The sequence below is a fragment of the Grus americana genome, chromosome 2 (assembly GCF_028858705.1).
Source record: "Grus americana isolate bGruAme1 chromosome 2, bGruAme1.mat, whole genome shotgun sequence".
Classification (NCBI taxonomy): Eukaryota; Metazoa; Chordata; class Aves; order Gruiformes; family Gruidae; genus Grus; species Grus americana.
Genome location: NC_072853.1, coordinates 24,069,096 through 24,082,100, shown reverse-complemented (window position 1 = coordinate 24,082,100; position 13,005 = coordinate 24,069,096). Strand labels below are relative to the sequence as shown.

General features: G+C 36.2%; 1 protein-coding gene across 6 annotated transcripts in view; it reads left to right on the top strand.

Moving 5' to 3' along the window:
* Window positions 1-13,005, top strand: part of VPS13B (vacuolar protein sorting 13 homolog B) — a 485,973-nt gene that overhangs the window by 313,378 nt on the left and 159,590 nt on the right. For all 6 annotated transcript variants that reach the window (XM_054815083.1, XM_054815086.1, XM_054815082.1 and 3 more), the window contains 3 exons: window positions 1,708-1,911; window positions 10,650-10,776; window positions 12,500-12,643. In XM_054815083.1, the coding sequence (XP_054671058.1) occupies window positions 1,708-1,911; window positions 10,650-10,776; window positions 12,500-12,643 (475 nt within the window). The remainder of the gene's footprint in view (window positions 1-1,707; window positions 1,912-10,649; window positions 10,777-12,499; window positions 12,644-13,005) is intronic.

The following is a 13,005-nucleotide window of genomic DNA, read 5'->3' as shown; positions in this document are numbered from 1 at the left end:
TTGAGATGTGCTGCTTTAATCCTTATTTATTTTTACATTGTTAACATCAATGATTAAACAAATTGCAGAATTATTAAGTTCTCTGTGGAGACAGCAGTGACACACTAAATAACGACTTTGGCATAAGACAACAACCTAGAATGGAACAGTAGATTGGATGGCATATGCAAGTAAGAAGCTTAACTTCAACGCAGATGTAAGAAATCAATAGACTACAGTTGGACGTTATCATAGATTCAAAGCAAAAAAAGTTTAAGATCTCCCTGCTCCCGTTACTGACATGTTTTGAAAATTAGTGATACGTTCCATTGTGCATTTTTATTATAATACCAGATGAGCACTGCACATGAAGCTATATTGTTCCCAGTGTAGAAAGGGCAAGATAATTTTTTGGAAGATTTACTAGTGCTTATTAGCAGAAGACAAATTGTAGTAGGAGACTCCTTTGATACTGGTCACTGATAAAACCGAATGGTCTTAGCAGCCTCCACTCATCCAGTAGCTCTTGAATGTTTCGTTGAAGTTGAGTGTGACTGTTTCCCAAGCTCAGCTCAAGATTGAAATATTTTGTAAAAATCTGGGGGGCTCTGGGGGCCCCAGAACAAGAGCCCCCCAGAACAAGACAGACATGGAGCTGTTGGAGTGAGTCCAGAGGAGGGCCATGAAGTTGATCAGAGGGCTGGAGCACCTCTGCTATGAGGACAGGCTGAGAGGGTTGGGATTGTTCAGCCTGGAGAAAAGAAGGCTCCGGGGAGATCTAATTGCAGCCTTCCAGTACCTGAAGGGGGCCTACAGGAAAGCTGGAGAGGGACTGTTTACAAGGGCATGTGGTGATAGGACAAGGGGGAATGGGTTTAAACTAAAAGAGGGTTGATTTAGATTAGATGTTAGAAAGAAATTCTTTACTGTTAGAGTGTTGAGGCACTGGCACAGGTTGCCCAGAGAGGCTGTGGATGCCCCATCCCGGAAGTGTTCAAGGCCAGGTTGGATGGGGCTTTGGGCAACCTGGTCTAGTGAAGGGTGTCCCTGCCTGCAGTAGGGGGGTTGGAACTAGATGATCTTTGAGGTCCCTTCCAACCCAAACCATTCTGTGATTCTCATGTAGTAGAATTTAGCAGAACCCACAAGTAATGTGGTCCGCTCAAAAATGCTTTTTTCTCACTTGTCAGAACAATTTTAGTAACAAAGCACTGTACTGAAATTCCATGTTAAAAAGATTGAAATGTTTTTCCATCATCTTGGAATGTTCTTTTTAATTTTTATTCTTTGATAAGTTTGAATGCTGGAACAATTGTCTCACAATAAAGTTGTTTGCAATACTGATACATAGCTGTTCTTTTTGAGCACTTGAACGTGACAGCCTTTATCTATTCAGTAGATATGAGTTAGTCCTGCCTCCCCTTGGACTTGATTGAAGGTGCAGTGAAGTCAATGGATTGATCACATATCAACTTTGGTGGATCTGGCTAAATTTTGGAAAATATTTATTTGCATATCTCCCATTGAATTCCATAGGAATTCCATAGGAAAGAGGCAGCTGGATACTTTTGAAGATCTGGACTTAAAATAATGCTTAGATGTAGTCAAGAATGGCAAATTTGATACCTTAATTTTCTTCATTTTGTATCTTGATGAATATCTGATTGGTCTGGTTTTGACCTTTGTTGCTGATTTTCTAATTTTTTTTTTAATCCTTTGGCATTACAGGAGAGCACTGAATCTAGGAATACTTCGAGACCCTGGATCAGAGGTTGAAGACAGACAATATCAAATAGATCTTCAATCCATAAACATTGGTACTGCTCATTGGAATCAGTTGAAACCAGAGAAGGAAAATGGAAAAGGAGGGGTTTTGACAGAGAGTGAAAGAAATTCTCAAAATCCAGCGCTTGAATGGAACATGGCTAGTAGGTAGGAAGTTTTTTTTTTAACTTATTCTTTTCTAGAATTACATAGCACAAACACTGCAGATATTGTTCACAGTATATCTGAATCAAATAATTCTGTATTGTTTTTGCTTTACATTACAAGCATATTTCCATGGAGTTTTGGATTTTACATTTGAAATGCGTATTCCTATTATTGTTACACTCTAATTACTGTCTAGTTATTGTGTGCCTTTGGTTCTGTTATAAGCTCTTTTCTGAGTGGCTTACTGTATGTCCATAAAAATAACTCCAGGGCTCAGACTTCAGCTTCTCAGTCTATAAGCAATGGGAGGTTTTGGTCTGGGTGTTTCTTTTTTTCCTTTTTTTTTTTTTTTTTAACTTCTTTTGTTTGTATTTTTACAAAGCTTGAGTAAAACCAGCTTGGACATTTCGAAGTTAAAGGAGGATAAAGCAGAACGTTTCCTATTGGTTCTGAACTGTTTTTTGCACTTCTGTAAATAAAACCAGCTGAATTTTTAAAATGAGATATTTCAACTGAGTCTCCCTTATTGTGTATTGTATGATACGCACACGCAAAGCCCCGCCCTCTAGTCAAAAAGGTTTAAAAGATAAAGCATGCACACACTTGCATAGTATTTTAAATTTTAAAGTTTTCAAATATAAAATAGAGGGTTTTAATTAGTAATTTGTGAAAAATTGAAATTTTTATTTTAGTTTTAATATACTCTTTTATACTTAAAAATTCATACAGATGGTGACAGGAATAAGGTCTGATGGCCAAGAGCAAACTTTAGAAGTCATTTTGTGGATTTAGATGCATTTCTGCTACAAGATGCCTATTTGTCCACACATTTATTGATTTATTTTCATTTGAAAGTCCCACTATATCTGATTCATGTGAAAACAATCCAATTTTTATGAAATGCATACATAATTTTATGGTTCCTAAGATAAGATTCCTATCTGCATTGAGGGATGAGTTCCTAAGAGTGATACAGAAAAACGGGCAGAATCATAATGCAAGACAAAAATTGAACTGTTGCTGGTTAATTTTCAAAAACAGGGGAGATGAGAGGACTGTCAGAGATTTTTCTGAAAGTAAGGCAAGCTGTAGCAAAAGAAGCTACGTGAGGATGGCACATGGCGCACAGACTGAGCTTTCTAAGTGATGAATTGATGAAAGACCAAGAGAGCAAATAAGCTCGCTCTGGAGGAGTGTGTGCAGGAAAAAGGTGTGATTAAGAACAAATTCCAGTTTATCACTGAAAAATACAGGGCAGGAAAAGCAGATCTAACCAAAGTAATGATAAAACTACAAGGAGTGACATGAGTACTGATAAAAATTTAAATACAGTGATACTATTTGATCATTTATAAGATCTCCTGGTTCTTTCTTGTCTGTTATCGATTTATTTTTTTTAACTAATATAATTCCATAGACATTTTTTTCTTTTAAATTCTTAGCCTCGAAAAAATGTGTATGACCTTCTTGCTGGGCCTTGATTTTGGGCAAGTTGCCCATGAAGTTCTGTCTCACAAAACAATGTAGGGCCACTGGCATTTCTTGAAAGCTAAGATGACACTGATCTCCAAAGGACTTCTGGCTAATTTGCAAGTTAAGCTAACATAGCAAAACCAGCCGCTGAGGAATTGCCTTTCGTTTTTCTTCCCATTAGTGGCTGAAATCATATTGCCAGCACACTTTGGTCTGAGTTTTATGGTTATAGATTTGGATAGGAAATTTGGTGGGATTCCTGAAAAGCTATTAAGATAAGGGAAGCAGCTATTACAGATAATCTGTAGAGAGTTCTCTTTATAACTGCTTGGACATTCTTCTTTTCCTCAGAAGACTTCCAAAATAAAATTTTATTAGAATATATTTGACAAATAAGTATGTTTGTTTTGAAATATCTTTTGAATGAATCGTCTGCTTGGATTTTAATTTAGATCAGTTGTAATTAAGTATACTAGCTTTTCCTTTCTGGTATGCAATACAGTATTTTAATTCCAGCTTGAATTTGTTTAAAGAGAAGGTTGATATGAGCGCTTTCTTGTCCTTTTGGCTTAAAATTTCGGACATTCACTACAGTTCTTTTTCAGGACGTTCGCATTTTCGCTTTTTAGTTGGCAGTCAGTTTTGCTGTATCTGGGTTTGTTTTATGATTTGTGGAAGTGGTGTGCTGAGAACTGGGAGAACCTGCATTGAACCCAGCCATCTGCTGAGATATTTTCAGCATGCACCAAGAGGGCGGCTGCATGGTGTTTTACATGGTGCTTAGTGTTTTCAGGGTGAAGTTTATCTTAAGATTTCCTGCAACTACCACAGAAGCTTTATTCTTTGACCTATTTGTGATACTGTTTTCTTTTTTAATTCTTTAAGTTTCTTAGACATGTTTAACCTGGAACGTAATGAATGGTTTTTACAGAGTTATTTTAGGGTTCATTTCTTTGTTTGGTTTTAATATACTTCTATTTGTTTTTACTTATCATTTAGACCCAGTGTTCTGGTTTATTAGGTTCACTGGGGTTTAAGATTCTTTTTTGAGATCTGTTTCCCTCATTTTTTAATTCTTAGGAGGTATGTGGTGCAGTATAGAATCCAACCTAAATCCAAGTATTTCATACAGTTAGTTTACAGAAAACTTCAGCATAGATACCAGCTGTTCGTTTTCCATTCCCCTTTCTAAAAGCATTACTGTATGTTTTTTAAAGAAATTAAAAAGTTGTAAAAATTCTGAAATAGATTATATTGTGATTTAGTCTACTGGTTGAAGTTTGGTCTTGTTTTTAAAATTTGCTTGAAAACCAAATCACTCTAAATATAAGATCTATGGATATCATATGAAGAAATATTTGAAAGTTTTTGACATAATTTATCATTTAAATGTTTTAACGATCTTTACACAGAAAGTAAATCCTTCAAATTTTCCCACTGCTTTTTCTGGAAATATTTGTCAATACTTCTGTTACTTAATATGTCATGGGTTTGATTTTTTTTTAAACTTTTACATTGTAATTTGGAAAGCAAACAGTCTTGCTTTGAGACTAAGTGCTGAATATTTCAAGGTGTTTAGTGTAAAATTCTTCAAGCGAGGCTGTTGTGAAGTGCTGGTGTGATGCCTCCTGCGCCTCTGCAGGTCACCCCAAGAAGAACCGGGGAAGTGGATCACTCTGGTAGGGTGAATGCTCTCTCTCTGAAATAAATGTCCAAATGCTGTGCTGTACTAAGGATGAGGGATCATGACTCTTCCCATTATGAAATGTTTATACTTCACTGTAGATGTTATAAAAAGCTCCCTAATGGTGTAATATATAAAAAGAATACTGGAAACAGTCAGACAGTTCTAAAAAGGTTATGTACAAATGAAACCTGTCTACATTTATTCCCTTTACCAAACAGCATGTGGGGAACTGGGAGTACTTAACCAAAAGAAGTATTCTTGATTGAAAACTGCTTTTTCAGCTTGCAGATCTCCTCCACCCTCTCCCTCCTCTCAATGGAAAAAACAACAGCCCTGAAGGAAATAAAGAAATATATCCTCTCTTGAGGCCTCGCCCCCGTCCCTGTGCAATCCTTCTACAGCTCCCAGCAGCAACTTCTGCTTCCTGCAGCCTGAATAAACTCTGTTTAAAAAAAAAAAAAAATTAATTGAGCTTAAAAGCATTACTTCTCTGTGTGGTAATGAATTGAGTGTGGCAATATACTGCATTACAGTTTTGTCCTTGGCATACCACCATCTGGAACAGCTCTCTGTAACTCTCATTGAGTACGTCAGGGAGCCAATGATCTGTTGTACAAAACTGAACAAAATACCACTCTTACTTTGCAAGGATCCCCAGAAATGTTTCCTGCAGATTTTTCTTTGAATAGTTTTCATTTTCAGGCTTTTTGGAAAGTTGAAGTGCAGCTTGCCAAGTTCTAACACGGAAAACCAGAAAAAAGTGATCAGTAGGTCCATGTGTAGGGAAGTAGGGGCATTCCCTGTGAATCTTTTGGTATAAAATGCACTACATTTGTATTCAGTCCTGTATTTCAGTTGCTGTGTTTATTGTACCTGAAGTCGTGCTTCTATTCATACTGTGCAAGGCCTTACTCAATAAGATGGAGTATGTTATTGTCTTTGTGCATCCACAGCAAAGAAATGTTGCATGGCATTCTTAATAAGACAAAAATTAGCTTTGCTGAGGCATAATTATATAACAATAGTCATTCTATACAGCTAGATGGTATACATTTGTTCATTGTCTAATTTTGGTCATTAGATAGTCCTCAAAATGTTGCTGTGGTATTTCACTGTCTCACGATGTGTCTTTGCAACACCTCAGAGAGCTGAAAGGATGCAAACTGTTCTGCCCACTGGGAGGTGGACGTCTGAGGCATGAGCATGTCATTAGATGTCCTAATACATTTGTGGATCAGGGATTAACTGATTTATACAACTACGTGGAAAACCTGCAAGAGAAAAATCTTTCCTAAGTCCTAAGTTAGCATGCTAACCAAAATAACATCTTTGGTTTTGCGTGCTTCACTCTACTGAAGAACACTATTTGATTATGTGGCCTTTTCAATGTTAATACCTGTGTTTTTACTTTTGCAAGGCTCAAAATTCTTTGTGAGGATTCATCTCTCTGTAGATAGTAAACTTAACTGGCATAAATGAGCTCTTGATTGTCATTCATGTATTGAATGTACATGAGTTTCTCCCTGTCCTATGTATTTTTTAAGTATATAAGGGCTCAAACTCTAGATTCAGTAAGGTATTATTAAGAAAAAAAATTATTATTAAAAGTAAGGCAAACATTTCCAAGTTTCACATCTAGGTTATGTTTAGCTCTAACTGGCCAGTATTTTATGTTTGTTTCGATTAGTTTTTTCCACATAAGACAGGCAAGTTATAGTTCTTGCGCGTTCTCACAGCTTATCCAGTCTCACATCATCGCACCTCCTTGATTAGTGCAACATCATCTCTTTGGCAGTCTTTTCTCCTCATATAAATTCAACGTGCTTCTGAGAGGATGTAATCGAGTGCTGGTGATCTGATTTGATGTAATGAAATGTTGTTGCTTTGATTACAAAATAATGTTCTTCACATTTTTTTCTGTTTTCTTCCCACAACATTTTTTGTCACGTTAATCATTAGATATGTCTTTGCTTTCAAGGTGCTTCTACACTTCTGAGTCCATCCATTTTCTCTTACATGTCTTCTTTCATTTGTTTTGAAACATCTACACTCACTGCTCATCAGATCTCATCATACCAGTTACCAGGGCTGTCGCATTTAATTTTTGAAGAAGCACTTTCTTGCTCACTCCTAGGCTAACCTATATGTTATAAAGGCATTTCCTGTGAACATTCACAAAGTTCTTGCAATGTCTTCTTCCAAACCCTTCCCCAAAAATTCCTTTCTATTATCCTGTAATATAAAAACTCATAAGAGAGCTTTCAGGTTGCCACTGTACAGATACCATTACCTACAGCACTGTTAGTTTCCTTTTTACTTCCCTGTCTGTGGGTGTGGGGTTTTTAATACTTACATTGTAAGCCTCTGAGGACAGGGACCATTTTTGTCCTGTGCTTTTACAATGCAGATCTGTGGTCCATAAGCAGAGTTCTTGTTATCGTGCAGATATAGCCCAAGTTCAGCACTGAGTAAAAGGCACCTCCAGGCCTTATCGCAAATACTTTGCTGCCTTGTTGCTTTGCGTTAGCATATGGTCTTTCAAATGTGCTGTACTTTTAAGTGTAGATGATCAACTGCTTTAACATCTCTAAAAGTACTAGCTTTTCCTTTTTTTTCCAAGACAAATATATAACAGATGCATAAATGAACCATGGAATGAATGTGCTGCAGACATAGAGCCATCATTACGCTCTTCACAATCAAGTTTTTTCATAAGCTCATGTGGTGTACACCTGTGTTAAGTTAACGGTGCACTTAGGTGCAGTGTGGAAGACTTAATAATTCAAAGTGGAATTTGTTTCTTTGTTCCTTTTGTGCTCTTTCTCATATCCTCTCCCTTCATTATTTACTGTGCTCTGTTTGCCTTCTGTTTGTACTTACAATTATTTTGCTAATACTTGATTTGGCTGAGCTTCAAATTCACCAACTAGAAATGCAGAAAGTAGTAAGTAGAGCAGGACAGGGATACAACATAAGGCTGATTTTAAAACAAAATAAAAAAATCAGCAATCTGTATTATCAAAAAAGTCCTTTAAGATGCAGTGTACCGAGTATCTACTAGAATATGTGAAAATTAAGAAATGGGAATATGTATGAGCTGAAAAATAGTTTGAACAGTGATTGAAGAGAAACAGTTGTGACTTTGGGGTTCAACAAATAACTTGCTTTTATATCTCTGTTTCGTGTATTAAAATCATACTTACTAGCAGTTTTATGCCCCTTCAAGTGGAAGTTTTCTAATGTATAGCTGTGTGTTCTTTCATAGACTTGTTCTACTACTTAGCTCTTTCATTTTCCTCAAAAACAAAGGCATTTCTTTCTCATCCTGTTGTGAAGGGGAAATATGAATTGGGTAGAAAGATGTCTGGTTTAAATTTAAAGTGAAGGTGATGGCAGGGAGAGAAGCATTGTAGAACTGGCAAAATCTAAGACCATTTTCTCAGCTGAAGATGTATGCTAACCACTAACGGGTCTGCTTTCTAATTTGGAGATCTAATTAGACTAATCTTGCTTTAAAAGCCATCATTACAGACCAGCAGAGCTACAGCTGACCAAAATGTTGACGCTTTTAATGTAAGATGGTAGTTTTCTCACACTCACTGATTGGCTTGGTCTTAAGCATATTGCACACTCCTTACGGTAGCGTGCAGCTTGCTCAGCAGTGTTTGTGAAGGTCATTTGAAGCAAAAGTTTATTAGACTTGTGCTCAGTAAATACTAGCTCTGTGCTCTGTAGCATCGGCTGTTAACTTCTGTATACTGTTGTCCTAAATAAATTTAAAAGCTTGAAGGCCTACCCACGTCTGACAGTTCATATTCCCTTATAGACTGCCATGCTTTCTACATGTTTTGAGGACACTTAAGCAAATTGTTAGAATTTGAAGCATCAAAATCCAAATAGTCCAAGCAATAAATTGTCTTCTATGGATTTTTAATCTTTTGAATTTGACAGTCAAGTTATGATATCTATTTAATTTCTTTTCAGCCTAACTCTTGACTTACAAACCATCAGCATTTGAGATTATGTACTTTTCAACAGATTCCATTTCGAACTATTACCTTTACTAGACTATGTATATCTATACTTGTTCTTAATCAAGAGATTTAATTACCTATTCCACATGCAGTCCAGAGATTTCTGCATAGGCAGGCGTTTAACCGTATTGTTTGATGACATTAACACGGATAACTGTAGCTGATGGTAAGGACTAATTGTCTAATTGCATAGTTCATGTCTGTGGCTCAGTTGCACAATTTATGTTGATGTCCGAACTGCCACGTCTCAATCACTGGAGATGGCGAGATTACAGGTAATACAAGGATATCTAACTGACATGCAGGTATATCTGGAGAGTCCTGCATAGATCTAATCTCTTCTTCTCTATGGCAGTGTAGTTCAGTCTTTTATTTTATTTCATGATAGACAGTTGCATAATTTAGTGTATTCTTTTAACTCGCATTGCTTCACAGTTGATAATTTTCTATTTTGTAAGCGTAGGAAAACTTACCTTGGACCAATAACTTTTTGATGATTTTTAGAGTTCTCTTTGAAACGTAGGTATTTAGCATTTCTATAAATGATGATAGGTAAAAAGAATTATGAAAAAGTATCTTGATGGAAGGGTTCTCCCAGAAATTTGAACTTTATCCTCTTTTAGGGGCTGAGCACCATCTTGATCTCATTACTTTTTTTTTTCCTTGATCAGAGGCTCTCAAATGGCATTTTGTGGCAATAGTTTATTTGACCTGACCCAGAAGATTCTGGCTATTTGGAATGTGTTGTCATAAGCTATTAGTGATCCATCTATAACAGGGTTGTGCCTCTAGGCTTAGTATTTGGTTAAAGGAAAAAAAATAAACACCCAGCTGGAAAACAAATGTAATTATCAAGTTTAATGGCACAAATATTCTTGGCAAGCAAACATTGATATTTAGATGAAAAGGTACCAAAAGCAATCAGTGACAGAAGCGGTGGAGGACGACTGACATCCCTCCATTTTCAAGGCATTTTAAACATCTCAGCAACAGTTACTATAAATTTAATGTGCGAGCCCTAGAGTTTCATGGGGTTTGCTAGTTTAATTTTTCACATCTTTGATTTTTGTGTCACTTATGTTGTTGCGTGCAGAATATTTTCACCACAGAGTTTTAATGCATGAATTCAAATATTATGCAGGCTTCAGGACAGCTGTTCATAAAATGAAGAGTATCCACAGGCAAGTTTGAAAAATACTGATAATAAAGTTTGTATCTTTGTTCAAATTATTTTGTATAGTTGGTTAAAAAGTAGAAGCAGCAATGTCAAATGTCAAACTTGTCTACCTAGAGATGGATTGAAGAGATTTAGACATACTTCTTCTGTGAAATGAAGGTAGAAGTCTGCCTTTAGGAATGGAATTAACATGATTTATAATGATGATATTTAATCCTTATTGAGGTCGCAGTCAAATGCCAAACTGGTAGCACAAAAGTGGTTCAGTACATGCTGGATGTAAAAAACAACATGAGGTTTTGCCCCTCAACAATTTATAATGTGATTTAATATTTTCTTTTTTCCTTTTTTTTTTCTTTTTTTTTAGCATACGGCGGCATCAGGAGAGGAGAGCAATTTTAACTCCAATTTTAACAGATTTCACGGTTCGAATAACTGCAGCTCCTGCAATTATTTTTACAAAAATTGATGCTGCAGAGAATTTACACCCAGAGGTTAGTACAAAATGTGAACAGAAATAGCATAACTTTTAATATGTGGATAGTCTTAACATTTTACTGTTCCACCATTTCAAGTGTCCAGGTGTTTTCAAATACAGAGATTGCCAACTGAAAAAAAAAAAAAAAAACCCCAAAGAAAAAAAGTCTTAATCACTAGCCGAAATGTTCTTTCTCTGCTGGAGAAAGAATTTGTGTATAGCATTCGATATTAAAGGCAGCCCGTCCAGAGGTAGATAAGCCTGTTTGCAATTCAGAAAATGGGAATCCTTTAATGATTTCCAGCAAGATTTTTAAAAGATTTGTGATGGAAAGGTGTTGAGAAGAGGTGCTATAGTACAACATTACAAAACATTGTATTCACAAGCTTCTCATAAAGCAGCCTGAAAATGTAATCTATACACTATCTATAAGAAGAAAGTTGAGCTGTGTTCTTTTAGCCAGATTTTCAAGCCCACAAATTTCCACAAAGCATCCGCTCCCCAACCATTATTGTGGGTACTTCAAGGTATTCCAGATTTAACAATCACTTTTACCAGTGTGTGGGCCAGCTTGTTAATGATTAGTCCCTGAAGAACGTTACACACAAAAGGTATTCGCTCCCTTTTTGGCATTAGTTTGTAGCTCAAGAATTTAAAATGTTTTATGTAGGGGAAATATCAGAAAGTTTTTGTCAGCTCACGAGGGGTATTTCTCATAACAGCTACATCCTGGGAAGAGCAAAACTGGTACAGGAGCGTAAAGGGAATTAGGTGTGTATTGCAACATGTAATAGGTGTACATGGTTGGAAAATAATAGCTAATGGGTATAGAAAGAAAAAAATTGTCAGCTTCATATTTTGTGTAAAGTGTCATCACAAGGGCAGATGGAAAATTATTTAGTGTAAAAAAGAAGTAGAAAGCTTAGAGGGTAGCTAGGATGCATAGAAGTTATTCAATTAAAAAAAAAATCTCTGAGCTTTACTAATGCTTATGTTCAAGAATTTCAGTGTTTTCTGTGCATACGTTCTTCTTGTTATCTGTTCCCTGGGTGACATTCACTGATGAAGGGAGAGGTGTAGTTTAGATTGTGAAGAGCTTGAACATTGTGCAACCTTCTCATGAGAAGGGGTATTACTTCTATTTATTAAGCAACCCTTCCGCATCAGTTCTGTTTTTCATCTCTTTATCGCTTGCCAACAGTGCTCAAGAGCTTTTTTTTGCTAGAGAACACCAATAAACAGTGGCCATCCAGCTAACTTTGCCAAGGTATTAACAATGGTTTACAGGCAAAGAGAAATCAATTAGGTTGGCTATCAGTGAGTTCCAAGATGTGATTTCATTATAAATCAAGCAGAGTTTATGTTTAAAGAAAAAAGAAGAAACATCCTTTTCTTGGAAGGAAAGGAGAATTGTAGTCATTGCCAGGAAAAAAAAAAACAAAAACGAAATATGACAGTCCACTGTTTGATACTACCAAGAGATGGAAACAAGACCTCACACACAAGATGCTTTTCTTGCAAAATTTGTGTTAATAGTTAAGCTGTTGAAAGTAAAGCAAAGAAAAAGCCGTATACTTGTTTAGAAGCCTGAGACACCACTTTCTTCTAAAAAGATCTAATGAATACTAATTAATGTTGAAGCATTGACTACAGCAGAGAATCACAATACAGTTATACAGAAGCTGAAAATTATTTCCCCAGTAGCTCTTATCTAGTATTTTCCATTAATGTCTCCACAGGAAATTTTGGTGTGTGGTCATTCTTTGGAGGTGAATGTGACAACAAATCTGGATTTCTTCCTCAGTGTTGCTCAAGTACAACTTCTTCAGCAGCTGGTACAAGCCAATATGGTTGGGCTGGAACCTTCCAGTAGCAGTACTGAGGTAGGTTTTCCCCTGATTTGCAGCTGGTTTTTTTAGAGTACCGTAGCTCCGATCAGGTGTTTGCATCATATAGACAAAATTATATAGGTAAATGAAATACATGTATCATTATTGTTTGGTCAGCTTTAAAATGCATTCTAATATTGTTCTAACAATAGGATGTGTTATTTTACCAAGAATATTATTCAGTAAATTAGACTAAGGTGATTCTGCCACATCTTATGTACAAGGAGAATTATCTTATGTAAACAATGAAGGAAATAAGTTGTTTGGCATTTAATTTTAACTTTTATTGAAGTTTTGGCATCTTCTTCTGAGTTCACTGTGTGCTTCACTAAAGCCAGTAAATGATAAAACTTTTG